Below are 27,286 nucleotides of genomic sequence, written 5' to 3' on the forward strand. Positions count from 1 at the left end.
GCTCACGGGGAACCGGCGTAAACACCGGTGGATCCTGGGTGTTGGGTGGGAAGTACCCGAGCTCGCGCAAGATGTGACGGCTGGTCTTCTTCATCGCCAGTCGTATCATCTGCGCTCTCTCCTGAGCCTCAGCTATCTCTTCGAGGGTATTGTGCACTCCGAGCTCGAGGAGTCGATACGTCGGCGTCGTGATCGGGAGCCCAAGGGCCCGCTTCACTACCTTTCGAATGAGTGTACTGAGCTTGTCACTCTCCGATTGTTTCCACTTATACATTGCTGCGACATAGCTGAAGTGACATAGGACGAACGCGTGTACGAGACGCAGAAGATTGTCTTCTTTGAGGCCGTGGTGACCGTTGGCCACCCTGCGTACGAGTCGCACTGCGTTCTCCGTCTTTGTCGTCAGCTTGCGGACCGTTTGGATATTTGATCCGCCTGCCTCGATAATCATTCCTAGTACTCGGACGGAGTCGACCCGGGGACTGGGCGACCGTCTCTGGTGCGGACGGTGATGTTGCGCTCGGTCGGTGGTTTCCATCCCTTAGGCCTTTTGCCTTGTCGTTTTGGGCTGTACAACAACAGCTCCGATTTGGCGGAGGAGCACTTGAGGCCTGTGTGGTCGAGGTAGGATTCGGCACTTTCGACTGCCTCCTGCAGAGCGGATTCGATAAAGCCGTCTGACCCCGCGGAGCTCCTCATGGTGATGTCGTCCCCGTATACCCTATGGTTGAGGCCTTGTATCTTGGCGAGGCGTTTGGAGAGCCCAATCATGACCAGGTTCAACAGCGTCGGCGAGAGGACGGAGCCCTGGGGGGTGCCACGCCGTCAGAGCTCGATTTCTCCCGACGGGAGGTCTTCGAAACCGGCGCCCGAGCCCTAAGTCCGCGATCGCCTTAAGTATTGCTGAGTGCTGGATTTTATCGAAAGCCTTCTCCAGGTCCAGGCCGAGTATGGCGCGGGTGCCCCAAGTAGCTTCGAGGTCTAGGATCTGGTGTTTCAGAAGAAGCATCGTATCCGGCGTCGAGAGCCCTGGTCGGAAGCCGATCATGTGGTGTGTGAGAGAGATCATTTAAGGCCGCAACTTCAGTGAACACTTCTTTGAGGGCACACGAAATTTCAAGTGCAAGATATATATATATATATATATATATATATATATATACCTGCGTGTGGGGGGGCTGAAGCCTGGTGGGGCCCAAATCCACCACGCCCCGGAGCAATGAAAACTTACCGGCGTGCCCATTTTGGGAGCTTTTATTGCGGCACGACACTTAGCGCGCATACAGCTGACGAAGCATTGTTTGTTTGCTATGACCACAAGTTAGTCACCTACGTGTCCCTTATTTGAAGGTGATTGAATGCCACCCGATGCTTCGCCAATACGCCATGATGGCTGTGCGCCATGTCTAAAAAAAGAAATCGAAACGCTTTCGTTGTTCAAAATGTCACCAACCTCGTCAGTTACAATTTTCACCATTTCGTTTTCTGAAATTTGACGTTTATAGCTAGTCGTTTCATTTGCCTCCGTGTAGCCGATCCTCCTGGTGGGCGTGTGCGACGCTTCAAGAAATCAACATCAACGTTTAGTAGGCACGCGCGCGGGACCCACGAGCGAGATTAGAAGAAGAAGAGCGAAGCACCAGACCGGTTGCGAGCTGCTCCGTTTTCTCTTTCTTACCGCAGTGAACCGCAAACGCCATGACCTCAAACTCACTGCCGCCGCAGACGGCCGCTCCAGATGAGGTTGGGTCGCCCCTGACGCACCCACCAGGACGGCCAGAAGCTTTGTCGGTTGGTGAAGCGCCAGCTGAGGACTTGGCTCAACCGCTGGCCGGCGAGCGACCCGCCATCACCCTCGCGATGCCCCGAGAAAACGAAGCCGCCACAAAGGCTTCGTCTCTGACGCGTGGTCGGCGCCCGAGACGTCGCAGGCGGCACGCGTCTTCGGTGTCTTCCACCTCCTCCTCCTCTGGCCGCTCAAGGGAACCGCGGCGGGTCTCGGCGGCCACAGCACGCAGCGACATCAGCACGAGGGACACCCCGCACGACTTGCCGCTGCTGCCACCGAGTGACACGACTGCGAGAGACGCGCGACGATATTCGGCACCAGACGGCCGCGCTTCACATCTGCATACGGAGCGCACCGCTGTGCCTCGGGTGTCGATCGAGCTGAAACCTGCAGCGCCTGTCTCCACTCAGTCGTCCCTAAAGCAATGGCAGCAGGTGGGCGCTGTTTACTTTGTTGTATGCTAGCGCCTAGTTCATCATATATATATATATATATATATATATATATATATATATATATATATATATATATATATATATAGAAAGAGAGAGGAGACAATTTGTAATTGCCACTTACACTAATGTTATAGTATCGTCAGTTGTTTGTTCCAGATAATTTGTTTACACGGATTGGGGGTGGTTTTCTAATTTCATTGAAGTTGTTTATTTATTTATTTATTTATTTATTTATTTATTTATTTATTTATGCAGTTATTTATTTATTTATTCATACCTCAAACGCGCCACTTGGGATTTTACATGAGGAGTGGGCATATCTAGGTCTTATTTTCAATGAATGCCTTGGGCGATAAATGACTGGAGTGGTGCACCACTTCAGCAAGTTGATGATTCCTGTCCTTCGCATATTGAACTAAGAAACAGTTCAGATGAGCGGCGGTGGGAGCTGGAGGGCGATAAAGGGCCTTTGAATGGATATGATGACATGAAGTGTGATGCGCCGGCGTGATGCCGGTCTGGTGAAGCAGTGAGTGACAAAACTTTTAAAAGAGACATAGCCTTGCTGTTTTGCGGCGGTGCTGGGGCGTCGGAAGTTTCATTGGTGACGCTGTGCTGTGTTAAGAGTAGTCGGAGTAAATAAACCTTGCTGCGGGGCTTTGTATGAATTCCAATGCTGTTTCCAAGTTAGATTGGTATGGGTCCCACATGTAGCATGCGCATTCTAGTTTGGGTCGAACAGGTGTTAAATATGCTAGTAGTTTTACTGAAGGCGGAACAAGACGTAGATTACGGCGCAAGTAGCATAGAACACGACTGGCATCATTGTTAGTGATGAAAATTTGAGAGGACCAACCGAGATTACTAGTCATGTTCATAACAACGTATTTATAAGCAGTAGCGGCACATATTTCAGAACCGGTGATAACGTAATTACCGTATTTTCGCGATTCTAAGCACCCCCCGATTCTAAGCTACCCCCCTCTATTTTCGCGAAAAGATTGGGTAAAAAGTTTGCATGCGAATCTAAGCACCCCCGTATTTGTTAGGAAGCGCGCATAGCGAAGGCCGCCAAGCGCGCTTGCTCACACGGTCATCGAGCCGGAGCTGTCGGAGTGCCGAGGTGGAACGGCGTCCGCGGTGCGAGTACGCGTACAGTCGGACCGTGCGGATGTATGGCGAAAGCTACAGAAAGCGTCCCCATCAACCATCGCAAAGTGGATTTCGGACGCGTGGAAGCGGGTCCAAGTGGACGTTGTGGTCAAATCATTTAAGAACTGCTCGATCACAAACCACTTCGACGGAACGGAAGACGACCTGCTGTGGGATAACGAGAGCGGCGGTTCAAGCGGTGCGACGAATTCGAGTGGCAGTGATAGTAACTGAGCATCCGACACAAGCGGTGGGTTCACTGTGTGCACCGATTTTTCTTTTGAATGTTTGCAAAATAAAATGTTATTATCGCGCCCGTCTCGTCATGATGTCGCAGCGAAAAGATGCCGGGGGGGCGGGGTCATTCTAGATTTTTCAAATCTAAGCACCCCCCCCCCCCCCCTCACTTTGGGCATCGCGATCGTGAAAAAAAGGGGGTGCTTATAATCGAGTAAATACGGTAGGTGAAATAAATTATTGGCTGTGGAAAGTAAGTAGCAACGATTTTGTGTTTTGTTTTTGACGTTGAGAGACATTAACCAATTATATTGCACCAGGTTTGAATGAAGTTAAGGTAAGACTGGAGAACACGAGAATCAACGTCGTTAGTAATAGGACGATGCATTACAAATCATTATCAAATAAACAAATTTTCGAAGGACGACTTCTCGGTAAGCCGTTAAATCATATTAAGAAGGATGGTGGTCGCAGGACAGTACCTTGCGGCACGCCGGAGATAGCGGGTGATAAGTTAGACCAGCAAAGGTTAGCGTAAATAAACTGTTGACGGTCTGTCAGAAAGTTGCGTACAAATTAGAGAACACAAGGGTTAAGATTAAGACGCCATAGCTTTAGAAGGAGCCGTTCCTGGGGAACCTTGCCGAATGTCTTTTGGAAATCTAAATAGAGGGCCTCTATAGGTAAGTTTTTAACAAGGTATGAGCTGATGTCATTAACGAAGAAAGCTAGTTGAGTCTTGGAGCACATGCCTTTCTGAAAACTATGTTGATTAGGCTTAATAAATTTAGCGAATGTTAGACACTTTACAATAGAGGAATAGATTATGTGCTCCGTTATATTAGAGCAAACACTAATGAGTGAAACTGGATGGTAAATGTGGCACGATGACGATAATCATTTTTCTGGCACTGGAGTTATCTTGCCTCTTTTACAGTCTTGCGGCACCACTCCAGGTGAAAACGATTACTGAAAGATATGACACAAAAATACACTAGAGATGTGCCCAGGGTTCCTACACATTTTGGAATTCCATTGATGCCGGCCGAGGTTATTAATTTCAGGCGTTCTATTTGTTTGGTGATACCGTATGCCTCAAGTGTTATGTCTGGCACGGTTGGGTGGTTGAGGTAAGGACAGTTTGGCTGGGAGATCAGTCTTAGGTTCAGAAGTGAACACGGAAGGCAAGACACAGTTTAGTACTTCAAGTTGTTTGTGGCCAGGAACACGCTTATTGCAATCATCATATAATAATAAAGGTTTATATTTATCGTAGTTGATGTGTTTCGAGAATTGTTTCAGATAATAATGGTTTATAGTTATCGAAGTTGATGTGTTTTCAGAATTGTTTGAGATTGTTTTACAAGATGGTAGGGAGTTTTGTTGAGTAAAAGGTTTGTTTATGTGCTGCAGCGAATGAATCAAACGCCTTTTCACCGGCGTGATATTCATCCCAGCCAGAAGGGGTATCGGAATCTTTGGCTTTGCAAAATAATCTTTTTTTTATTGCTTACTCGTCTTTATGTGTTTTTACAAGCATGGGGAAGAACGTCGCTCTACCTATAACTGACCAATGACACTTTTGTCAGCTGCATTGCAGTCAGCAGTCCTTCTTGAAGGGGACTTTTCGAGGAAATGAACCGGAATATCGATTAAGATTAGAAACTCCCTTGTAGAGTGACAATAATAAAGTAACAAGCATGTACCTTATAGCTGTACAATCAATGGCGAATGAGCAGCCGGCCAACTTTGACGGTTTTAGACAGTGCTTTTGGCATTCTGCTTAATTCCGAATTAAAAAAAAATGATGAGAACAATGCACAGTCGTACTTGCAATTTTATTTGCGCAACCTTCTGGGGAAATTTATTTTTACACTGTACTGGATGTTATGGGTGACTTTGACCGCATGGCATTCTTGGCGCTTGCTGTAAGGTGGCTATCGACTTCTTACCCGAAACTAGTCGGGCGACCTCAGTGCCAAGTCAAGACTAAAGATCTTCTGGCGCTTTTGATCAGCAGTGGAATACGCTACTGGCGATTGTCATGGACCAAATTGTAGTCTATGACGATGCCTATTCCTATGCTACCTTCTAGGTGTAGCATTTACCCTTTTCATGGCGACTCTATGGCCTCTGCCATGTTTGATCACGTGGTGACGCGTCCATTCCTTCCCTCAGCCGCCTCCGTTGCCTCCGTCTTTACAATGGATGTGCATGGCCCCAGTGTAGCCCAGTTAGCCTGTATTTCGGCGGTTATCATGGACAGTGACTGAGTGGACGACACGAAGCTTTGGCCACAGCTTCATAGGACATGTAACGCTATCGGATCTCATTACGGCTTGCCCAAATATGGTAGCAGCGTGTATACTGTGCTTGTGCTAAAAACGGGGCTAGAAATGTATTTCAAGATAACCAAACTTTCCCCTCACGAATTAAATCAGGATCAGCGTGTTTTATCCTAGTTCTTTATTTGCAAAGGACATTAAACAAGTGGCTTGTCATGTTTGTGACTCCATAAAGTTCCTCGGTGCGTCCACTATCAGATTGTTTATTTTCAGCCTAATCGCTCCCGGGTGCGCCCAGTTGCGATAAATTTTCCTTTCTACGTTCAAGGCTCGGAACGTAGATGTTCTGCACTTTGTAATAGCTTGTAGCAACGATGCATTATCGCTATTAACTAGCTTACTCGGCAGACCGTCGCGAAACGTTCAACTTCGAACATTCGTTCGCTGTCGCTGTGGTCTCCGTCACCCACAGTCGCCGTCACCCGTGCTTCGGCAGATTGATTCAAGAGTGCGCCCACTCACTCATTTTCGATACGTTTGCGACAGAGTGGGCGTAACTTTGCGTATGAGCTAGGTTGGACAGGTGCAAATAACGTGCGGGAGCTTTAAAGCCGGAAGCGGCGCTACTCCTTTTGTCACTATGTAACGAGCAGTACTCACTCTTGCTGATGTTCGGTGGTTGAAATCCTTGCTGGGAGCGGGTTAGCCATACAACGCAGACGGATCAGTCATTTTCTTTTTCTCGAGGAAAGCTGCGCATCGCGAAGCGCCGGCAACGCAAGCAGTCGTTATGTAGCAGCGGTCTGTGAACTTTGGCACGCAGATTAATTCCATTCCTTAGAATGCTGGTCATTATTTTTTGTAACCAACAAAACTGGCTTCTTTCATGTTTTCTTTTTTTTTCAGAGAACTAGGAAAAACTGAAACGAAATTACGATTGCGCACAGAGCTATGAAAAACCCGACACCTTTATTTCTCTAGCAGTAAAAAGAGATATTTGTTACATTATTACATCACAAAAGTCCCAGCAGAGCTTCCGGATTCAATAGCTAGGCACGATTTCACGTCGCGCATTGGTTCCACATCGAAGCGCAAAGACCGATAGTTGTGTCAACCTGAGTCCGATTCATTTCCACTTGACGCGTCAACGCGTCACTGTGCAGCGGAAGAAGCATTCCGGACGTTCAGGTTCGAGTGCACGCACAAAAGGTTTGGCACGCGATCCCTTGCGAGCAAGTTGCGTAGTTTGGCGTGCACATTACCAAACTCGGACCATCTTCTTTCACATGGTGCAATAGACGGCGGAATCTGCAGTGCACAACAAGCGAGGGGGCTCAAGTATTGGTTGAAACAAAGTCCTTGTCACCACGTGGATGGATCCACGTGGTGCAACAGAAGAATTCCGCAACAGAAGAGTTCTGGGGGGAAGCACTCTTCGTTTTAATTTGATCCCGTTTCAAAACAAAAAAAAAAGAACTCGTTTTCCCCCCGAAATATTCATTGCATATTCTTTTTTCAACCGCATACATCTCTAAGGCCGACACGGTAATGGTTTCTTATTCGTGCGCTTTCGCTGAGGCAATGTGTGGCGCGACGGCGAAAGTGCCATTTATTCCCTCTAGAGTTAACAGCCCAGCGAAAAGGGTCACCACGCTCGTGTAAAACAACACTCCTGAGCCAAAAAAAAAGAAAAAAAATATCGAGGACGCTAACGCTTCCCGTTTAAGAGTGGAGCGCGATAGCATCCAAATACCCCTGACTGCTTCTCACGCTTCCCGCTAACTGGAGCGTGTGTAACCGTAATGTTTATTCGACAAGCGAAGCCTGCGGCATCGACAGCGGACTTTCTGCGACACGGTGTCCTTAACGCTTTCGCGTTAGTACATGACGAGAGTGTGGCACAAAGCAAGGAAAAAAAATTAAATAATCGGTTTTTACGTGCCAAAACCACTTTCTGATTATGAGGCACGCCGTTGTGGAGGACTCCGGAAATTTCGACCACCTGGGGTTCTTTAACGTGCACCTAAATCTAAGTACACGGGTGTTTTCGCATTTCACCCCCATCGAAATGCCGCCGTGCCCGGGTTTCGATCCCGCGACCTCGTGCTCCACAAAACAAGGACGACCAGGGAAGCTCGTGTCAAGATTTACGCCGCGTCGCATCTGCACCATGCCCTCTGGATGCCTAACTAGGCAGAATCCCTCACAAAAGCTGTGTAGGAGCTGCCATGCCTGTCTCCATGCTCATCCCCAACAGCAACGACAGTAGTGGGAGTAGGTGGGGAGAATGTTAGTCAGGGTGAAGAGAGAGAGAGAGAGAGGAGGCAGTTTTGTGAGCTACTATACTAACATCCAGAATGGCACAGAAACGTGCACTGAGTGCCGACGAGACGAAGGCTCGCATAAAGCGACGAGCGGAGCAAGAACAACAAATACAAGCGCAGCAGACAAGGTAACATTTCACATCCCGTCCCGACTGGATGCTGCTGATGCTGCTGCTGCTGCTGCAGCAGCATCACGTTATGCCCTTTGGAGCTGCCTGGCCTTCGCCACTTAGCTTACTAAGGTGCGATTCCAGAGGGGACGTAGGTAGAACTCTAGAGAGGAGCGAGAAGTGGCAGTTCCCATAGAAGGGAGGGGGAAGGGACATGAGAAGTCAAGCAAACATTGCTACTATACGACGGCGATTGTGAGAAAACTAGATAAGCTTATGTTCAAGGTACGGTACATTACGTGGCTGCTATTTCTGAAAAGTAAACACCAGGGAAATATGTGAAGCAGACAAACCACGCAGGGCATGCAGAAACAGTGCCGTATTAATTAAAGCGCACCGCAGGGTCCATGCGAAACTACGAATGCGGTCGACCGTCATATCAACACTTATGTGCCCGCCACGTTAGCTTTGCGGTTACGGCATTACTAGAGGTTGTGGATTTGATGGCAACCGCAGCAGCCGCATTTCGACGGGGGCGCAATAGAAAACGCACGTGCACTTAGGTTTTGGGACACGCTAATGAACATCACAGTGTCAAAATTAATCCGGAGTCTGCCACTACGGCTTGCCTCATAATCCGTGTGTGGTTTTGGCTCGTACAGCCCCATTATCCAATTCAAGTTTAATAGTTCTGCCACAATGCTATGTGCCATGTGAGGAAATGACTACGCTCAACCCTCTCAGAGGTTATCAAAGGTGGCGCACAACAACGCCTCAAGCAAACACCTATCCCTGTGTGTTGTGTGTACTACGCAGACAAACAGCAGTGGTGCACCGAAGGTAACTTTTAACATAAACTCACAACTCTCGTCTTAGATTAAACGTTGAAGAAATCATTCTTAAGCTGTCAACATCACCGCTAATTATCGTAGTTCAAAGCATCCTGCATGGAAAGCTTCGCTTTCATTGATTCCAACTGTGCATGGGATCTGCATAATGTTTAATCTCTTACGTTGTCACCGTGCACGCGCCACAGCCCTCCGATGCACCTGCACCTAAGCGAGCCTCCATCATTAAGTGCACCGCTACCCGATCGTCGAGCGCCAACCCGGTAGTGGCGGACAATCTTTCGAAATCCGGCGGCCTGGCGCCCTCGTATTTTGGGTCGGAGGACGCGCTGCCACGCAGGTCGTCCATGGCCCGGCGACGTTCGCTGGACAGGTGGTTTGCGAGGAAGATGGAAGACCAAGCACAAGGTGATCACTTATATATATAGATATATATATTTAGTTTTATGTTTGATTTCAACTATTTAGAGGCTAACAGCTCCGTGAGCAAAAATAACTACCAAAGCAAGAAAGAATGCGTCACGCAGTCCCCGGCCTTTGTGGCACGTTCAGCATTTTATAGTAAAACTGCTTTATAACGCAGTGAGCCTTACCCGGCATATCTCTCGTTTTATAGGTTACAGCGTGGTAAAGCTGGTCTCTCAGGGAACTAAAGAAGGTGACACAAGCGTGCTTACACCGACCAAATTTTATCGTGAGCAGGCTGGGAGGCTCCGTGTTCCTTTTTGCTATAAACACCGCGTCGCAGAAAAATGCGTGCTCCAAGGAATTGTTATTGCGCTCAAAATAAAAAGGAAACGGGGTTCTACACGCGCAAAAAAGACAAGCCCTTTTTTGTTATGGTAAGGTTTTTAAATAGATATGAACTACCTGGACCAGGAAGGAGCCATCCTGTTGACCACCCCCGAACTGATACTGTTGGCGGAGCGTGTTCAGTTGTGAGTGCCGGCAGAGATGCACAGAACAGCCATACGTAGCTGAACAATGCTTTTCAGCTCCGGGGCCTCAAGGAAAGATGGAAGGTGTCCTTTGCGTGACTCTATTATTAAAGCACTGGCTCGACTTGCACGCTGCCAACGCAAATTCACAAGAAACTCCGCGTAGGCGCTTTGGTGTAACCTCGTTCTGAAACACCGAAATATGACCATAGGCGCGCGTAAATTATTAGCTTAAAAGGCAATTTCTTTTTAAAATTATTCTTTAAAGTAGTGCTCCCAATACATCTATGGTAGAGAAAGTCGGCCAGATCCTGCTGTCCACTTCAAGACAGGGGTAAATTTGTAGTATAGGCGAACGTTCTAACAACTTCTGATTCTACCGCGAAGAGTTATCAAAATTTGCAGGCTAGGATGGCTTCCTCACAAGCAAGACAGAGGTAGTTTGAGTTCGACAAACTTTCAATCTGCAGTGAACCTAATGGGAGATTATAGAGAAAACTAAGCTGAGACAAGCAGGTTACTATTATAAGATGGCAAGTAAATCAGTGTTACCTAGAGCGGAGCCTTGACACGAAGCAGTGAATGCGAAAACTTAATGCTTAAAGCCATTTGAAGTTCCCGCATCCGCGCCGCGACACATAATCTTTTTAAAAGCATCAGCGTTATGTTTCTTATTCTTCATCAGCAAAATAGAATACTTGGCGCAACTACTGATACTTGGTACATGGCACAACTACTGGAGCTATGAAATTTTGCCCACTATCATTAGACAAAAAATGCTGGCTCTCCCGTAACTGACAGTAGATGGAAGCATGAAATGACTACCGGCAAAGCAGATTGGTTAAAGTAATTACGACCATTACTCACAGCCACAACGCATCCATGTTCGGTGCGCCGAACGTTGAGGCCTGGTCATAGAGTTATTGCCTCGTTACATGCATGAGGTAGCCTGTTCACGCAGTGTTGCGCAATCTGTCGAAGGAGGCGGCGCAAAACCTGCGCCGCAGAACTCACGGACCACTGGCACAGCGGACCGTGAGCACAGGCAACTCTGTCTCAGCGGCAAAAGATGACATTGAAGTGTATGGTGCATTATATTTGCCTTTTGAACGTTGCTATTGAAAATATTGGAAACCACAAATATTTATCGTAGTAGAAGTTACAGCTTGATCGACATTGCGAACAAACATTAAAAAGAACTTGGAAGCAATATTTTCTGTAACTTCCTTGGTCAGTAAATAGCGTATGTAATGCGGTATTGTACACATGGTTGGGGGCCAGAGACCGCATTTTCTTAAGTTTTGACTCATTGCCCGGGTGGTCTTGTTTTGTTCTCGCAACGATGCCCAGATTTTCTCGTTTCGTTCTTATTTTGAGTATCCCAGGTGAAGGCTCAGTGTTTTTCGCTCAAGTTCACTTGAAGGTCACTGGGAAAGGGAGATAGAAACATTTCATGCTTAAAAAAGCCATTGCTTTGTCGATGAACCGTAGGCGGTTTCTGTTCGCCTTTTCTTTTACCTGTCACATCGGCACAGTAATCTATTAGTGGTACCACTTAGAATTTATGTGGGCAGCCTCGATCATGCTCTCATCTTTCCTCCTCTTCCAAAGGCGCCTCGATTACGCTCTCATCTTTATACGTGTCTGAGTGCTTCCTAATCCGTGTCCACAGCAGGACCATTGCCTCTACCAGCTATCTACAGTTACCTGTTTTGCGTCCACCGGCTACATTATATGCCTGCAAATGCGAAAACATGCAAATAATTCCCTAATATAAATTTGTCACCTAGACCTCTGCTGTTGTCGACTGCGTTTACCTTCACAAGGCGCACACACTGGCACGCCTTAAAGAGCACGGATTATCAGCTCTGGAGAGTACAACAGCTGCTAAACTGCACTTCGCCATGATATAAAGTTTTTGCTCTTTGAGCACTCTTCGCGTCTCCCTTAAGGTTGTACCTACAAATTTCTGTTTTATCGCTGGCTGCGCGATATTTAGCTTCTGCTCGACTTTCACGCACTGCGACACTACAAACCTGCCGACAAGTATGAGCAGTGGTTCTTTCCCTGTGGGCGGAAAAAGGCCTGGTGGCCACTTATAGCGCGACCGATAAGAAATACGCCCTAGGTCACCAAAATGTCCTGGAGCTCGCATTATGTCCGCTTCCAATACGGGTACCAGCAGAATGTGCCTACATGCCCATATTCGCTATAACTCTAACAAGTATTATTTGTTTCTAGCCGCAGTAGCCTACAGGATCAAACTACCAGAAGTAGTCGCTTGCCTTGCCTAATTTTGCCGCGTGTTTTAAGGTTACTGCAGACATGAACTTCTGTATGTGACGTGTTTATATTACATGAGCTAATTAAATATATGTTGCTTATTTGTATTACATTGCGAGTAGCTTTCTTGTGAGACTGTTATCTTAATATAGCGTTCCATGTATCGCTGTTTACTCCTGCGCTTTTGCTAGGACCCGACCAGGGCCAGGATCACGTGTAAATAAAAAAAGAATGACTGTCAAAGCTATGCGCACTCCCCCACTCTCACAGCTTAGATACCTTATTCAACTTCCATTACGACCCCTTCAGCGGAGCGCGACAATGCATCTGTTCGTCGCTTTTGCAGCAAAACGCTCTGCCAGCCTCTAAAGACACGTCGACGCCAGAGAAGCGCATGCGCGTTGATGTTGTGGAGCACGACGACGGCGGTGCTGCGCCGTCGTGCTGATACGCCTCAGCTATTGCACGCCCCTTCTCACCTGCTGGCGAGACCGCGCGTACAGGCACTCGTTCGCCACGCTTCAGGCTCAGGTTGCATTCCTAGTAGGTGCTAGATTTTATCAGTTAGTTCTGCGCGGTCGTGGTATCTAGTATAGACAGAAAGACCAAAACGGGGTAAGGTAGCCTAAGAAGTGACGCTCTTGAAAAGCGCATCTGCTCCTGATAAAGCAATCGCTTCGGAAGGACCTAACTGGCACATATCCGAGCCGCTTATCATTGAGTGTTCGCGCTAACCACTGTGCTACAGGTGATGTTCTGAATAAATCGGTGCTTATACGTTTCTGCCGCAGCCTTCGCCACTTCGCGCGAGAGGGCCTTCTCGGGCAACTGGCGGAGCACGAGCGATAGTGCAGCGTCGAGGGCCGCCACAGTGGCGCAGCAAACCCTCAAGGGACTTCAACGCTGGTCCAGTTACCGACATCCGGTGAATATTCGCGGCGACAGCAGCGTAACGCACGCTCCGCGCGGTTTTCGCCGATGCATGCGTGAGCTTTACGTATCCGTGTAACATGTTACACGTGTCCCACTTAAAGAAAAATTTTTTTGCCACACCGGTCGTAATTTGCAGTCGCGATTCCAGCGGACATATGACAATGGTTGTCATATATCCGCTTATACAATCAATACACATATACTAGGTGTGCTTCTTTTCTGAAACATTTCTGGAACAAACTTTGAAAATCTCCTGCGGCAGGTGGAGTCTCGTTTGCGCTTTGTACGCATCTCGTCTGCATATATTCTGCCTACTTGGGCACAGGCATCGAGGATACTATGCTGGCCTTCCGTACGGCCACATCAGTAAATACAAAAACAATTAATTCTTCCGTACCTGTCCTTGTTACAGCTCTAAACCCCTTCCCACGCAAGAAAATGAGGGAACATTGACATAGGGGAAGTTTATTACCTGTTTCAGTGTCGCGTAACAGTTAAGAAACTTTACATCATTAAGCTAGCCGTACGAAACTGGCCAGCAATCATACAAAGAAACGACAAAGTGAGGTTATTATCGGCCGTCTTAAGGTACACCACACTTATGGCACACAATGCGACCTGTTGACGTGTGATGAATGTTCGGTCCGCGATAAATGTAGGGAGACGCTAACAGAACTTCACGTGTTGTAAGAGTGCCGAGAAGTAGACGATCAAAAAAACTACTCTGATCGGCATACTGGCAACAAATTTCCGTCCACCAGGCAATGTTTCAGAAGAATTTCACTTTGGCCTAGTTGGTATTTACTGCATATCATATTGACCGCAAATAAAGACGGGGACAGAGGGAGAGAACACATAAACAGCACGGGCGGTAACTTTCAACTGTTTAATTCACAGCAGCCCGTGAGCATATATAGGCAAATAGAACATGCGCAGATCGCAGCAAACAAGAATATACATCAGCTTTGCGTGGCAACCAATTATCAAAAAAATCTATTTCCGATTGAAACAACCTAATGGAGGTATCGCTAACACAGCCGTGGCCTTTCATTTTTATGTGATAAGCCTCCATTAGTTCACGCGCAGTCTGGTCATGGCTTCTCCCCAGAATCTTTATCTCCTCAAAAAGAGGTGCACAGCGACAGGCATTGCAGTGCGCAGGTAAGTGCACCAATTCATCTTTCGTTAACTTTTGTTCATGTTCCCTGGCTCGATCATTTAGGCACCGCCCAGTCTGCCCTATGTAGGACTTGCCACACGCCAGGGGGATTTCGTACACAACTCCTACATTGCATTTTGCATACGCCTTGGTGTGGTTCTTACCACAACCTTGCCTTCCTTTAGGAACACGGGAGGTGCGGGGGCAGAGCCGCGACAGCTTAAAAGGGGCTGAAAAGACAAGGGTGACTCCAAACCTGCCTGCCACTTTCCTTAGGTTGTGAGCGACCCTGTGAATATACGGCACCACTTCAGGTCTTACGGCCATAGTAGTCGTCTTCACCCTTGCTTTGCCCCTAGATCCTTTTACCTTCTGCAGGAGGGTTTCCACGACTGGCGTTACCATCGAGTCAGGGAACCCTGCCGTCTTAAGACGGGAAATCTGATTGTCACAGGCAAGCTGCATCTTGTGCACACACGATTTGCGGAGAGCCGATTCTAAGCAGAGCATCGCTACTCCTCGTTTAACAATCTTTTTCTGGGAGGAATCATATGGCACCAAGTCCTTCTGTGCCCGAGGGAAGTACTGCCAGCACGCGTGGCCTTTAGCAAAGGAAATGCGTAGGTCTAAAAAACGCAGGGAATAGTCGAGTGGAAGTTCGTGAGTAAAAAAAAAGCCCTTTCCCAAGTTGTTTAAAAACAGCTAAAATGCTGTCACAAGAAGTTAAACTTCCTTGCCCGTTAAAAACAATTAAAAAGTCATCCATATACCTAAAAACTTTTAAAATGTTTAAAAACGCCCCCCCCAAATGCCTGATCAAGCGCTTTGTCAATGGTAGCTAAAAAAGTGTTACACAAAAGCGGCGCAATGCACGAGCCGATGCAGATTCCACGTTTCTGCAAATAGAACTGTTCGTCATAACTGATAAAAGTGCTATTAAGATAGGTTTCTAAAAGAGTTAGAAAATCTTCCACCGAAATACCAACTGCGTTCTGGAAGGGAATGGAGCCGTTTTCTTCAATACACATCCTCACAGCAACAAACAAATCTCTATGAGGAACGGAGTAGAAAAGATCTTCTACATCAACCGAAAAAGCCGGACCTATGTCCTGGTTAGCCCTTAGAAATTAACAACCTCGTGAGAGCTTTTTGCAACAAAGGGGTCAGATATAGCAAGCGTCCTTAAACTCCTTAAAATGAAGCGGCTAACTTGAACCTACCACGTTCCACGCTCGCTAACTATCGTCCGGAATGGGATGCCAGGTTTATGCGTCTTCGCAGTAAAGAAAACACTTAACGCGGCACCTGAAGCTCTACTGACATCCCTAGCTAGTTTATCGAGATTAAGAGACTTGCACATTCTCATAACCCTGCTTTTTACTCTAGTTTCAGAGTGCCTAATAGGTTTAAAACTCTTCTTCAGTGCCTCAGCGGCCTTAGCACCAAACATTCCCTCCGGGAGCACAACAATCCCCCTTCTTTGTCTGCTTCCAAAAGAACAAGCTCGTTGTCTTTACAAAACGTCAAAGTCCTATGAATGGCGGATACTGTTCGATTGCAAGCCGGTTGCGAGAAACTCCTGCTAAGACAGGCAACACCTTCCAACAGGCACCTGTCTTGGTGATCCTGCGGAGCCTTCTTCGCCACCCGCCTGTTCAGAGCAGCCAGTTCACGGGCAGGAACTTGATGCTCGACGCTGTACTTCGGTCCGTAATGCCGCGTGCTGGCAGTACTTCCCTCGGGCAAAGAAGGGCTTGGTGCCATATGATTCCTCCCAGAAAAAGATTGTTAAACGAGGAGTAGCGATGCTCTGCTTAAAATCGGCTCTCCGCAAATCGTGTGTGCACAAGATGCAGCTTGCCTTTGACAATCAGATTTCCCGTCTTAAGACGGCAGGGTTCCCTGACTCGATGGTAACGCCAGTGTTGGAAACCCTCCTGCAGAAGGTAAAAGGATCTAGGGGAAAAGCAAGGGTGAGGACGACTACTATGGCCGTAAGACCTGAAGTGGTGCCGTGTATTCACAGGGTCGCTCACAACCTAAGGAAGGTGGCAGGCAGGTTTGGAGTCCCCCTTGTCTTTTCAGCCCCTTTTAAGCTGGCGCGGCTCTGCCCCCGCACCTCCCGTGATCCTAAAGGAAGGCAAGATTGTGGTAAGAACCACACCAAGCCGTATGCAAAATGCTATGTAGGAGTTGTGTACGAAATCCCCCTGGCGTGTGGCAAGTCCTACATAGGGCAGACTGGACGGTGCCTGAATGATCGAGCCAGTGAACATGAACAAAAGTTAAAGAAAGATGAATTGGCGCACTTAGCTGCGCACTGCAATGCCTGTCGCTGTGCACCTCTTTTTGAGGAGATAAAGATTCTGGGGAGAAGCCATGACCAGACTGCACGTGAACTGATGGAGGCATATCACATAAAAAAGAAAGGCCAAGACTGTGTTAGCGATACCTCCATTAGGTTGTTTCAATCGGAAATAGATTTTTTTGATAATTGGTTGCCACGCTAAGCTGATGTATATTCTTGTTTGCTGCGATCTGCGCATGTTCTATTTTCCTATATATGCCCACGTGCTGCTGTGAATAAAACAGTTGAAAGTTACCGCCCGTGCTGCTTACGTGTTCTCTCCCTCTGTCCCCGTCTTTATTTGCGCTTAATCTGATATGCAGGCAATGTTTGTCGGCATTAAAACTACTTTTTAGTGGTACGAGCATTGACTGACATACTTGTTTCTTGTGCAAGACTTGCGATTCACCTCCCTAGACAACCGGGGACGAAACTCAAGATAAATCAGAAAAGTAAAAAAAGTAGAGCTTCATTATAGATATGATATCAGAGCATAAGTTAGTTACAGGTTGAGTTACCTAAGTGTGTGGAATAACTAGAATTAATTAGAAATCACTGATTACCGCACACCAAAGCGCCAAATCATAGACTTTAGAGACCCCCAACGTGAGCACGACTCGCGAAATTCCTGGAAGCCCGGAAGAAGAAAGCAAAATTAATGACGTCACTAATGACGTCAAGCACGAGACGGTGTAATTATATTTAACCGGCTAATTAATCAAAAACAATTGCATGGCCTAGACTGAACATCTGCCTACCTGAGCGGATGTGACGTTGCTCCCTCCTCTCTTGTTTTTCCTCTCCCGGCGCGCATCTCTTTGTTCGCTCGCAAAGGCTGCGCGCGCGCGCACGTCGCCTGCTCTGACGTCAGCGCCGGAGAGGGCTCATAAGATGCACTTCGTGCGTCTCTCGCTAGGGGGCTACGCACCACTAAGTGGCAGGCGCTGCGCTTGCTCCTCGCCTTCCCTTGCTCTTCGCCCGGCATATCATGCCAGAAAAAAGAATTTCACTCGCTTAAGCTAAGGAACAGCAGCGTCGAGGTGCGAGTGCCCCTAAGCGATGGCTTATACCACTAAAGCACGGCAAATCTAATGCCATTTACAACATATTGCATTCGCTGATAATGCTATTTGTTTACTCTCACACGGTAAAACGTAATCATATTTGTCGAAAATGACATTTACAAACGAATAGGTTCCCCAAACTCATTCGCATTCGTTTTGCAGCCGAATGTGTATCCTGGACACCACGAGCATACCGGTCAGTATTTCAAACACTACATGCTTTCTTTTTGTTTAACGAACAATAACTATTATTCTATGAATTTCATTACCAAATTATCTCTTTGACCACATTGAAGTGCATGACAGTGCCTAATTACAGAAATCTACTCTAAATCTGAAGACTAGACAGGCGGCTTTAGCTTTCGCTGCAAGAGTCGTGTTGGTTCGCACACGAGTATCGGCCACGGCCACTTCGATTGACACGACGTAAATTCATGCACGTGTTTTCCTGTCGCAAGCACCAAAAATGAAGATATTTGGAGCACGCAAATCAGAAGGGCGGTGACACGCAACTGCCGTTCTCGTTCCTTCTTAGTAGACGTAGGGGTCACGCCCATCGCGCTTTTCACCATGTTGCTTGCGATATCTTCGGCTTGGCTTGACTAGACTTCACCGGAAATGTCGACAAGTTAGTGTCCGAACACTACGGTGTGAAAGGGACGATCACATATTCCAGTGGGATGGAACATATTGGAAAATAATTATTGGACAAAAGTGGGTTTCAGGCTGTCTCGCAAGTCTTTTCTACTATCGCCATTGTCATTATTTTCAAATGACATTAGTTTTCGCCGTGTGACAGCGCGCCGTGATAATGACATTATTCGCAACAAATTTCATTTCTTGGAAATGACATTAGATTTGCCGTGTTACAGGGGTAAGTCAAAGTGAAGGACCCTACTATTTCTTGACAATAAGTTTTCAAGATTTTTCTAGTGGCTGGCACATTGCGTGTTATCAGCATAGGGGACTGGTAGCTTATCTTCTGACTAGAGGCTGCTGCTGTTGCGACAGCACTTTTCGAAAGCGCGTGCCTCCCAGACCTTGTTTGAAGACTCACTGCTTAGTCAACCCTTTGTATAGTACTTTAATGGTCCTAGCATACATCACTAGTGAGTTTCATTGTTTAAATATTTATATATTTTACGCACTTTACGGCGATCAATTTCTAGACCTCCCTTTAAGGTAATTAGAAGTTAATTATTAACCTCAAAGTTAACTTTAGTGTATTTACTCAATTTTCGATAATTGACCGGCCAGCACCGGCAATTTTAATCTCGCTTCGCGTTCCCCTGACCACATAACTTATTTGCACAGGTGAACTTTACGTACCTCTCAGCGCCTAACTTTAAGGAAACCGTAAAACTTTATTTTGATCGCCCACTATATTCAGATAAAGTTGTCGAAAAATTCACGACGCGGCTTCGAATCCACCTACCACTACACTGATCTAAATTACTTTTGTCTATGAAGGTCAACACATACGCAGCGTCACATCCCCATTGACACCAGTTTATTCTCCTTTCAGTAACAATGAATAATTACCAATTATTATGCAGGTGAGTGTCTCAAAGGCAATGATAGCAACGGGACTCTCGGTTCTAAAAAGAAAAAAATATATATGCAAAACATGGATTAAAGCAGCAAAATTTAAAAAGTACTAACAAAATAAATGAACGCGGGTGATGCAATAAATACAACGGTAAGGGAAAACAAAGTACATATACCAAAAACATAGTTGTACAGACGAACATGTCAGAGGGCGTGAAACTTACACAAGAAAACATTTTGATTCATGTTTGGATACATTCAAAGATGTCGTTAATTTAAGTGAATATTGTACGTCGTTCCATACTTTTAACGCTGAAAATGAGGATGTCATTTTCCCCTAGCTGTTACATTTAGGTAGCAAAAAGTTGAAATTATGCTGGAACCTAGTCTGCTTGGTATTAGTGAATAATCTGTGGTGCGCAAATTCGTAACCAAGCTGCTTGTTAAGGAATTTAAAAAGAGAGCACTTAAATGATACTTAGAGAAGCCAGATACAGGTAGTGTAACGTTAACCTGGAGTAGCGGGAGAGCATTTGAGCAAAAGCAACTAGTGGGGACTATGCGAATAGCCACGTTCTGTGTGTGTGTTGAATAGACGAGAGGTGACATTTATGTGTTTCCCCAGTAAGTAATAGCGTAAGTGACATGACTGTGAATGAAAGCAAACGGCAAATATAATAATGCGTGTTCATAAAAAATGCTCATGATTTAATTAGCGCTCTTATGCCGAAAACTGCTTCTTGTTTAACAAACGCACCATAATTAGTAAACTTCAAGTTAGGATCTAATTTTATGCCAAGAAATGACGCAGAGTCGGCTGCAAGAATAAGGTGACTGTCGAGAGTTACTTGATACATACATTGCCCAACCCTCTGCTTTGTTTTAAACATTGTCACGTAGTAGCGACGGTGAAGAAAGCAGCAAAACTAGAATTGACGAAACTAGCGCTTTATTGGGCGAACGTTCCCTCAAAAAAAGGCTGCGCTCAAAGAATGGCGACAGCGGCGAACCCAGTCGGCGATCGTCGAACATCTGATCAGCTGGTCAAGCGCGTCAGTTGCCATACATGAGCCATCAGAGGTTCCAGAGTAATCACTGCTGCCCGCGTGTATTCCAGAAAGTTCTACACAATTCGCGTCGCACATGCAGTCAGATTGCACAAGCATGGGTGACAACTGGCCGCAGGAGGAACAATCGATAACATTCGAGAAACTTCCGATACATGCGTGCGCGTCCCGCTCTGATCGAGCGATAGCAATTGTTGGACGGTGAAAAGCGGTCACCCGAAAAAGGTATACAAGCACACGGGTCAATGCCCCCTCTCAAAAAGCATCGTCCCGCTTCTACAAACATAACAAGAGAGCGAAAAAAACAAAAGGAGACTTATTAAACAGTAACAAAAAATAAAGAAACGAAGTCCAAAGTAATACAGTAAAAGAAAAGGATGGTCAAAAGTTGAGCTATGCAACATCTCAAAGTTCGTTAGCGCTGGTAGAAGGCCTGAAATCGCACAACATGGACTATTTCTGGTCGTGAGCGGCGCTGCTGTGATAACGAAATGCCGTCTCGCACGGCCTCATAGTCGAGTGCGTCAATGCGTCGGATGATCTTGTGGGGTCCAAAATATTGGCATAAAAGCTTCTTGCAATGTCGTCGGCATACTGGGGTCCAAATCCAAAGACTGTCGCCGGGCTAGTACTCAGCGTAGCGTCGTCGTAGGTTGTAGTGTCGACTCTCCGTCCTCTGCTGGTTGTTGACCCGCAGGCGGGCGAGCTGCAGGGCTTCTTATGCGTGCTGGAGATAGGTGGCGACGTCAATATTCTCTTTGGCGATGACGTGTGGCATAAACACAGCGTCGGTAGTCGTTGACGGCTTCTTGCAGTAGACCAGCTTGAACGGTGGGATCAGTATTTCTTGCACCACAGTGTCGCAAGCGAACGTTACGTACGGCTGGACGGCATACCAGGTCTTGTGTTCAACGTCGACGTTCACTGCTAGCATGTCGGCGAGGGTCTTAGGCGCTCCGTGAGACCATTCGTCTACGCTTGGTAGGCAGTTGTCCTGTGGCTTATCTGGCTGTATTTCAGAATGGATCGGGTGAGCTCCGCTGTAAAGGCCGTTCCTCTGTCGGTGATCAGAAATTCTGTGGCGCCATGTCGCAGCAGGATGTCCCCGAGGAAGAATTTCGCCACTTGTGCTGTGCTACCTTTCGGCAGAGCGTTCGTTTCAGCGAAGCGGGTGAGGTAGTCCGTCACCACGACGAACTACATATGTCCGGATGTCGCGGGAAAGCGTTCTAGGAAGTCGATCTCGATCTGCCTAAATGGTCGGCAAGGAGGCTCAATCGGATGTAGTACTGCTGACATTGTCGGCGGTGTCTTGTGTCGCTGACAGTCTAGGCATGTCTTGACGTAACGGTCGACGTCCGCGGTCAGGCACGGTCAGTAATACTTTTCCTGTATCCTCGATAGCGTTCAGAAGAATCCGAAGTGCCCAGCGGTCGAATTGTCATGTGGGGCGTGCAGTACCTCTGGACGCTGCGTTGACGGAACAAGAAGAAGGTATTAGGCGCAGATTGGTGAGTTTTGCTTTATGGGTAGGTTCTTTTTGAAGCGAGGACGAAGAAAATCCTCCCTTAAGTCCTCTAGAGGCAGCGTAGGTGTGCGCTTCCAAGTACTCGAAGAGGCTTTTTAGCTGCGGGTTGTTTTAGCTGCGGGCTGCTAGTTGCTGTTCAGCGAAGTCTTCCGCGCTTGTTATTCCAAGGAAGGCGTCGTCATCCTCGTCACCGTGCCGCGGCGGCCCAATTGGTTCACGTGATGGGCAATCGGCATCCGAGTGTTTACGCCTGGACTTGCAGGTTACAGTGATGTCATATTCTTGCAGTCTAAGGCTCCGCCGCGCCAGCCGTCCTGAAGGGTTATTTAAATTCGCTAGCCAACACAGCGCGTGATGGTCGCTGACGACATTAAATAGCCTGCGAAATAGATAAGGGCGCAATTCGGTGTAGCCCAAATGATGGCGAGGCATGCCTTTACGGTTGCAGAATAATTGCCTTCTGCCTTTGACAGCGACCGGCTAGCGTAAGCTATCACCCGTTCAACTCCATATTTCCTCCGGACTAGGACGGAACCGAGGCCTAGACTACTGACGTCAGTGTGGATTTCGGTATCGACGTTTTCGCCGAAGTTCGCAAATACCGGTGGCGACTGCATCCGTCGTTTGATTTTTTGAAATGCGTCGGCCTGCAGCGTTTCCCACTTGAACTCGACGTCACATTTAGTTAGATTTGTCAGCGGCTTTCCGGTGCGTGAAAAGTCCTTGACAATACGAAGAGCGCTAGTCAAGCAAACGTGTTACGTCGCGACGGACGTACTTGCGCGGAAAACAACAATGCGCAACCTCGACGCGAACGAAGACAACTGAAAAACGAAAATGTGAACTGGGAATATACTAAGGAGATAGTGCTTGTAGTAAAAAATTGCGAGCTGTCTTTCTTTTCGCGGTATCCCGACAGCTGAGAGCTGCTTTGGCAACGCGAACGAGAAGCATTGCGGACGATGATTCCCTGTTGCTCTTCCCCTTTCGCGGTCGCATTTGCGGACTCTGTGGCGTAAATTACAAAGTGAATGAGTGAGGCTCGTGATCTGTGAATTTGTGCAGATAGGCTCATTCCAGGGAGTGTCACAATTCATGGGCAGAGATGTTGTACGGTGTGCAATACCTACGGGTTTCGCTGCGAACACAGAAGCGTCGGGCAGAACCCGTGATGCCTGTAGTGGCCTATTGCGGGAAAGTCTATCGATATAATACTCAATATAATATGGGCACAAATCGCGGTACACGAGTGCATTTGCATTCCACTTTCATCTGAATGCGCCCACAGCTGCTTCGCATCGAACTCCTGGAGGGTGCGTTGTAGTACTTGCGGCTTTTTTACGGGGCGCATTATATTGCGTGTATGTAGCCTGAAAATGTAGCAAAATGGTTGCTTCGAACATTCTGGACTTGCGTCTGTCCAAGTAGTTTTATAATCGGAGAAAAATATTTCCGTACCAAGATTAACTATTTCCCTCATTGCTTGTGGCCTTCTTTTGCAGCCTGCCAGCAGCGAAGAGAGCGCTGTGCCGCCAACCTCCAGAGAACAGCCGAACGACGTCAGCAGGATGTTGCGTATCTTGTCGTTCGTAGCACTCTTTATTCTCGCCGCAGTAGTAATTATAATACTGCTGTTGCCGCAATCGCGCCAGACCAATGGGGATAAAAAGGCAGTCTGCTCTACGGCTGACTGCATCTACCATGCACACGTCCTGGGCCTGAACCGCAGCCGAAGAGCCACACCGTGCGAGGATTTCGGACGCTTTGTATGCTCTGGTTGGGACAACAAGTACCGCGATATCGCATTCACGGTCCAAATGGATGCCATAATGGATTGGATCGCGCGTTTAACGCAATCTAGCCGTCGTGCCAACTGGACGGCAAACGTTTCTGGCAGACCTCTGAACATGATGCGGGAGTGCTTGCGAAGCATCAACAGCAAAGACGACGTCCGAGAATTGGTGAGTTTCGTCAGTGGTCGCACATTTTCTTGGCCCACAAGAGACTGGCACGAAACAGGGCCGGTCAAGCCGTGGTATCCCTTGCGAGCTCTACTGGAACTGGCCGTGTTATGGGGACTTCCGCTGTGGTTTCGCGTCGACCTTGTACCCAGCTATCTGGAACATCGAAGAAGCCTTGTCGTTATCAGTCCATCACCGTTTCCTGCGGCGTTTCACTACCTTCATAGCCGGTTTCTCCGCTATGCTGATGTGTACCCTCTCTACGTGCAAGATTTCATAGACATTATCCTCAGCCATCGGCCTGCAGCACCTGCTTTTGAGGCATTCATACGGGCTAGCGCAGAGATGCAAGGTCACGTTTTCGGGAACATGACTGCAGCGACTGAAGTTGTGCACTTCACACCTAGAATTCTAACCGTTGAAACGCTGCAATCGCTTGTGAAGAACGTGAGCGCCGAAGATTGGATAATCGCTTTTCGGTCCGTTGACACGACACCTCTTCACAACGATAGCCTCATCCTAGCAGCGAGTGAAAGCATCTTGACGGCGATGGACACCCTCTTTGGAGTTTACACAGCGAGAGATATTTGGTTCCACACGGTGTGGTGGTTCGCGCAAGCTATTGGAATTGTAGCTGTCAAGACCCTCTTTTCAGACCTCAAGGTCCATCCACTTGGGAAAGCCCTGCAGTCCATTGTGTGCGCCATGCACGTCGACGGCTCGTATAGTGCGCTTCTCGCCGCCAACTTCAAGTCGCATCTCTCCACCACCGAGCAGCAGACCATCAGGCAACTGTTCGACAACATCCATGCAGTAGCTGTGGAGAAGGTGCGCTCATCCACCCTGCTCACTTCATCCACCAAGTCTGCACTAGCAACGATGCTTGAGAACACCCAAAACATGGTGTGGCCGCAGCATGATTTCGAGAGCAAGGGAGCTCTCGAGAGCTTCTACGGATCAGCTTACGCTAAGGCTGACAGTTTCCTTGGCGAGTGGTTGTGGAGCAGGAAGCAAATGCAGCGAGTCGGGGTCAGCGCTGTGCACACTGAGGCGAGGACTGTGCATAGGCTATCCTTAAGGTACCTTGGTTGGTACGACGTCGCTCTTAACATCATTTCCATCGCACCTGCAGCTCTGGCGCCTCCTTTCTACTACGCCGCTGGTACAAGCGCTATGCTGTACGGGGGGATCGGTTACATTTTCGCTGCACAAACGCTATCCGCTCTGAACACAATGTTCTACCTTTTGAAAGGGGATGAAATCCTTTTGCCAACTGACGTAACCAGTCGCCGTGCTCTGTGGAGCACGTTTTCGTGCTCTTCTAATAACGATACCTACCTGCTATTTCCCGACCTTCCAGCTGTGGACGTAGCTTATTCGGCCTACTTGCAGTATAGAGACCAATCATCTGATCTGCCCCTCCAAGGCTTCAAGAGATACAGCGCCGAGCAGCTCTTTTTCATCAACTACTGCCATGCAGGATGTTACATTGACAATAAGGGCGCTCACGTAAATCCCCTGTGCACCGCCGTTCTAGGCAAGTTCGCCCCTTTCGCCATGGCGTTCTCTTGTCCGCCGGGATCAGCAATGAACTCTGGTGACAGGTGCAGCTACTTTTGACATTAGAACTTTGTGAACTACAGTGCACAGTTTGCCTCCATTTCATTATTTGCTTTACTACGCTGACACTGGGAATATAATATTCCTATCAGTGGCCCAAGTGACCGTTAGGAAGTGCCATGGCTTCTTGCTACCTTGTGTGATGCACGTAGCTAGTGTAGACAAGACACAGGACCGCACCTGTTCTGTTTTTATGCATATTCTTTTTTGCAGTGTATTCCATGCAAGAATCTGCTCATCTACTGTCATGCGCCTACTACCCAACCAATCTTCTTAATGTGCATGTGAAACACATTTTCAGTGTTGTTTGTCTTCCTTGCTTTATTCCTGAACTATCTACCTCTTTACAGGGCAGCAAACCGGACGACAGTCTGGTCGACGAACCTTGGATATCTGTCTCTTCAGATATCCCCTGGTTAGGCCCCTGTCTAAGCTATCCAATTTCTGTTTTCTCTCGTGGCTAGTGACACGTTTGACCCGTAATATTCGAACTGATTGCTGAAACTCCTACTGATAAATTAGCAGAACTCACAAGCTAGCTCATTATCCTGTCCGACATGATGACTTGCTGTTTGGAGACTAACATATTCGTACTTTAGTTCCCTCAGTTGGTTTACTTAAAGCAGCGATGACAGTAAAATTTCAAGCTTGAATTATGCGCTGAGTATCAAACCGTATGCGTCGCAGAGCAAGGTGGCAAACCTTCTTCTCATTCCGTACTGTGAAGATATGAATCTCAATTTTTTATCATTACAATGTAACCCTAAATGACTCTGATAACAGAGAAGGGTATAGAATGAGATACCTTCTGCGTGGTCAGTGTCGTTTTGTTTTTGCATGTTCGCCTCGCCGGTTATCCCGACACCCGCTCGCTCAACCTAACACAGCGGTGGCTCCGCACGTCTTGTCACTAAAGCATGCCAAAATGGCGCTCAGGGTCCATGAGAATTCTCAGGAATGCGAAACGTACCCCTGCCGGACATACCAGACAAGTTTCCAAAACTTTTACAACGTGCCACATGAAGTTCAAATTCTCCTTTCCTCGCTATGCTTTCTCACAACGTTTCAGAGGGAAGGCTGTCGCTGTTATAGTCGCGCCGAGCCTCTCCCGCGTTAACCGGCCTTTCCAACCAGACACCTATTAGAGGCATGGCTAAATTCACTACTGGGCACAAGCTAAGGCACAAGAAAAGACAGGACACCGTGCTTTACTTGCAACTAAAAATTTATTCGAAAGGTTGCAGACTTTATAAACCCGACATGTCCTATGTCATCAAACGCCATCAAACGATGTAAAAGGGAAAAAAAAAGACTATTCAGTTTTAGCACGGCAGAAAATTGCCACTTGCTGTAGCCTTAGCTTATGTCCCGGTAGTTCGCGCTCTGAATTTAGACTACTTCCATAACATCTCGCCCATTTTTCACTTTCGACCTATTAGAAGTGCCTATTAGATGAGTGAAGTTAGCAAGCAATAAACTGTGGTAAAGGTTTTGCGGATGCCTCATTTTAACACCTCTACATGTCTCATTTCACTCAAGGAATCGGGGAATAGTCACTTTTTTAATTTCTCAGAAAAAGAAAGTGTTTTCTGTACGGTAACAGAAGTGCAACGTGTTCTCACAAAAGAATGGAAGACG

The 27,286-nt window shown here is 47.4% G+C and overlaps 1 protein-coding gene across 1 annotated transcript; it reads left to right on the forward strand.

The window, feature by feature from the left end:
* The first annotated feature begins 1,645 nt into the window (after positions 1-1,645).
* On the forward strand, positions 1,646-26,518 carry LOC142570643 (neprilysin-2-like). The gene is made up of 4 exons (XM_075679004.1): positions 1,646-2,223; positions 9,389-9,608; positions 13,213-13,346; positions 23,570-26,518. The coding sequence occupies exons 1-4, from the start codon at positions 1,699-1,701 to the stop codon at positions 25,646-25,648; spliced, it is 2,958 nt and encodes a 985-aa protein (XP_075535119.1). The 5' UTR covers positions 1,646-1,698; the 3' UTR covers positions 25,649-26,518.
* The last annotated feature ends 768 nt before the right edge of the window (positions 26,519-27,286 follow it).

The sequence above is a fragment of the Dermacentor variabilis genome, chromosome 2 (genome assembly GCF_050947875.1).
Source record: "Dermacentor variabilis isolate Ectoservices chromosome 2, ASM5094787v1, whole genome shotgun sequence".
Classification (NCBI taxonomy): Eukaryota; Metazoa; Arthropoda; class Arachnida; order Ixodida; family Ixodidae; genus Dermacentor; species Dermacentor variabilis.